Genomic DNA, 3,807 nt, shown 5'->3' with positions numbered 1-3,807 from the left:
TTATTATTATCATTATCATTACTATTATTACATTGGGTTGCATCAGAAAAAAAAATCTTGCAACAGATACGTCATTAACGTTTTTCATTACAGTTTCGCATGCTAAACCCATAAAGCATACCCATTTTTTCAGGGAGGTCCTCTTTTTTTTTTTTTTTTTTTTTTGTAATAACTGACACTAGATTCATTGTGCAGAAATGCGTCTAAGCCAGGTCTATAAAAGACCTGTGAATATATAAGGGTAAGTAAAGGACATTCGAGGTTGACGGTACATTTCATATTATTGAAAACAAACAAAAACATGATAAATGGGCATAACATACATGCAGGCATGTAGATATCTGATTACAAAAAACACAGTTTTATTTGAAAGCTGAAGGCAGCTATTATCCTTGAAAAGCACGCTTTCGCGACATTCTCTTGTGTGCCAGTTTATCAGCAGATGTTGTCCAGCTTCTTCGAAGAGACCAGCAGTAATCAGCCATCATGGTCACACTCCAATTGCCTTGATAGCGGCGCTCCATTTCGGATATATCCTCACTGTACTCACCCACGTTAGCAGGAAAGTAGTCAAGGTGGCTATGTAGGAAATGTATTTTGATGTTCATGCGTGCGCCAGCCGCCTCATATGCTTGAAGCATGTTCTCAACCGTTCCTTGTAGTCATCAGATTTTCTGTTCCCCAAGAACCCTGCCACAACTAACTTAAAATATTCCCAAGCACTTCTTTCACGAGGTGTTAATGCTTCACTAAATCCGGAATCTGACATAAGCTCACGAATCTGTGGTCCTACAAATATGCCAGCTTGCAGTTTAGCATCTTTCGGAAGTGATTTCACAAAATTTAATCAATCCCAGCTTTATGTGAAGGGGAGGTAGAAGCACTTTCTCTGCTGGTACAAGTGGTAGTGTTTTGACGTTATGGCGGCCAGGTACAAATTCCGTCCGTTGTGGCCATTCCCGTTGTCGGTAGTGTACGGAATCTGCACGGCTGTCCCACAAGCATAAAAAGCATGGATGTTTTGTGTGGCCTCCCTGCATCCCTAACAAAATAGTCAGGACCTTTAGGTCACCACAGAGAAGCCAGTTGTGATCCTGATATTGTATGTTGTTAAGAAGAAGTGACATGGTAGCATAGGTTTCTTTTAAGGTAACAGAATGAGCAATGGGCAATGATGCTACTTGTTTACCATTAAAAAGTAGCACAGCTTTCAGACTCCTGGTGGAGGAGTCGATAAAGAGCCTCCATTCTTCAGGATGGTATTCTTTGCCCATGTGTTCTACAAGACCTGAAACATCGTGGCAATACACCATGTCATCTGACTTAGTAAAGTACTGCACGAATTCCTGCTCTCGATGCCTATACCATGCAAAGTGTGTATTACTTGCCAAAAGATTTTTCTCTGCTAACCTTGAACCTAACAATTGTGCAGATTCTTTTGACAGCCCAAGATCTCTTACAAGGTCATCTAGCTCACTCTGTTCGAACAACTGAGGGCTTTTCCCAGAGGTCCCAGTCAACTTGATCTCTTGATACACATCCGGATTTTCACCGTCACTACATGAAGAGTCAGTTGAACTAGCACGGTGTACATTCTTAGGAGGTATTGGCACATGAACATCATCACTGTGTGGTACAGGTTGCATAGCTGATGGAATGTTTGGGTATTTAATGTGTTTCGAGCTTTTAGCATTTCTTCCCAGCGGTTTCACCATACAAAAATAGCAGTCTTCAAGGTGAATTGTAGGTTCCCGCCACACCATTGGTATACCAAATGGCATTGACTTACGGTTTCCTTTACTCCAATGGCATAAACCAGAAAAACAGTTCACACAGGTAATGTGAGGAGCCCATGGTTTATCCTGATCTCCAATTCTGATGCCAAAGTAGGCACGATAGAGATGTTTTACTGAAGAAGTGATGGTGTGCTTCTGTTTTGATGGTGTGTACTTGCCGCATATGTAGCAAAAGGAGTCGGGGTGGTTCTTGCAAGTCCGTGGCATCCTTCAATTAATGAATCTGCAGCAATCCGTCAATGAATCTGCAACAAAATAGGTATATAAACATACTAGTATTAAACTAGTATTAAACATGTAGTATTAAAGATATATATAGTATTAAACATATATATTAATTAAATTAATACTCACAATTAATAGATTAAACCTAACACCTACAACACTCGACTAATTAACGTAAGGCGCCACAAATCTGGCGCGGATTAACAAAACACTACACTAGGACATATGCTGTAACACATAAACTAGAACTTTTTGAGCAAAATGACTACTACCACCGTGATAAGCACGAAAAATTGGTCTGGAAAATTATACTGTCATTTATGTTGTATTTTTGATGCAGTCCAGTGTTATCATTATCATTATTATCATTATCATTATCTGACACACACACACACACATACACACACACACACACGCACACACACACACGCACACACACACGCACGCGCACACACGCGCGCACACACACACACACACACACACACACACACACACACACTATCAGTAATTGGCATCTTTTGCGAATCTGTGTCAGGAGCGTTTATTTACATCGTAGATCTACGATACGAGTAACTGTGCAATGTCGTAAAGTTATCATTCTCATAGTAACTTTACGACCCAAGGACTTCTTACGCCTGTCAAGGTCTCTGGAGTATATACACCACTGTGGTAGTTAGGAGTGCACGTGCATGTGAGCATGGGAGGGGAGTACACGTGAGGGGTGGATCACGTGGTTGCGTTACGTATGTGCGAAAGGGTACAAACTCCCCCCCCTCCCCCCCTCCCCCTTCCTTCTTGGATAGCAACACCAAGCAACCACCCACACGAAGTGACGCCTCAACAGTAACCACCCCTCCCTCCCTCCCTCCCTCCCTCCCTCCCTCCCTCCCTCCCTCCCTCCCTCCCTCACTCACTCACTCCTTCTCTCCCTTCCCCACTCTCTCCCTATCAACGGGGGGGGGGGGGTGACAGTTAAAAAAAAAACTTAAGGACGTAATTGAAGAAGACGATGAAGAAGAGGAAGAAGTAGGCGGAGGAGGAAGAGGAGGAGGAGGAGGAGGAGGAGAAGACCAATAACAACAAGAACCCACACCTCCCCCCCACTCCTCCCACACCCTAAAATATACGTAAATCTCTTTTCTTCAAAGAGAGATTTCAAAATTTATCAACACATCCCAGGAATGACATCAGTCAATTAATCATTCAGTAACAGAAAATAAGACAAATCGTGGCACAAATACTGTACATAAATAACAAAAGAACGCACTAATACCATACACCACCCATCCAAAAAAAAATTTCAAACCAAAGCAGCGCACACACACACCCTCTCACTCTCTCCCCCTCCCCCCTCCCACCCTACTCGCCCCACCTCCCCCCGTACCCCCGTACTCTCAACCGGCAACCGGCCCTGCTGCTCGTTGCACTCCCAAGACTCTCCCCTCCCCCACCAACACACACACACACCTCCTCTGGCTTCGACCTGCCGTTGTTGCCCCTCGAACGCGCCCGTAGGTCGTCCTCGAAGGAAACATCGAGGACCGAGGAAAGAAATAATACAAAAATGGGTGCTTGGAAAAAATATATGTATATACAGTATATTATTTATATATTTATAAATATATTTATATATATATATATATATACATATATACATATATATATATACATATATTATATATATATATATATATATATATACATGTGTGTGTGTGTGTGTGTGTGTGTGTGTGTGTGTGTGATATATAAATATATATATATATATACATATATATATATATACACA

General features: G+C 42.0%; 1 protein-coding gene across 2 annotated transcripts in view; it reads right to left on the bottom strand.

Annotated features, from left to right (window-relative positions):
* Positions 1-808: 808 nt before the first annotated feature.
* LOC143034074 (uncharacterized) overlaps positions 809-3,807 on the bottom strand; it is a 15,044-nt gene continuing 12,045 nt past the window's right edge. For both annotated transcript variants that reach the window (XM_076199990.1, XM_076199981.1), the window contains exon 2: positions 809-2,041. In XM_076199990.1, the coding sequence (XP_076056105.1) occupies positions 813-2,003 (1,191 nt within the window). In that variant the 5' untranslated portion in view covers positions 2,004-2,041 and the 3' untranslated portion in view covers positions 809-812. The remainder of the gene's footprint in view (positions 2,042-3,807) is intronic.

The sequence above is a fragment of the Oratosquilla oratoria genome, chromosome 2 (assembly GCF_046742065.1).
Source record: "Oratosquilla oratoria isolate Oo_2021 chromosome 2, ASM4674206v1, whole genome shotgun sequence".
NCBI classification, from domain to species: domain Eukaryota; kingdom Metazoa; phylum Arthropoda; class Malacostraca; order Stomatopoda; family Squillidae; genus Oratosquilla; species Oratosquilla oratoria.
This window is presented reverse-complemented; position numbering and strand designations above follow the sequence as displayed.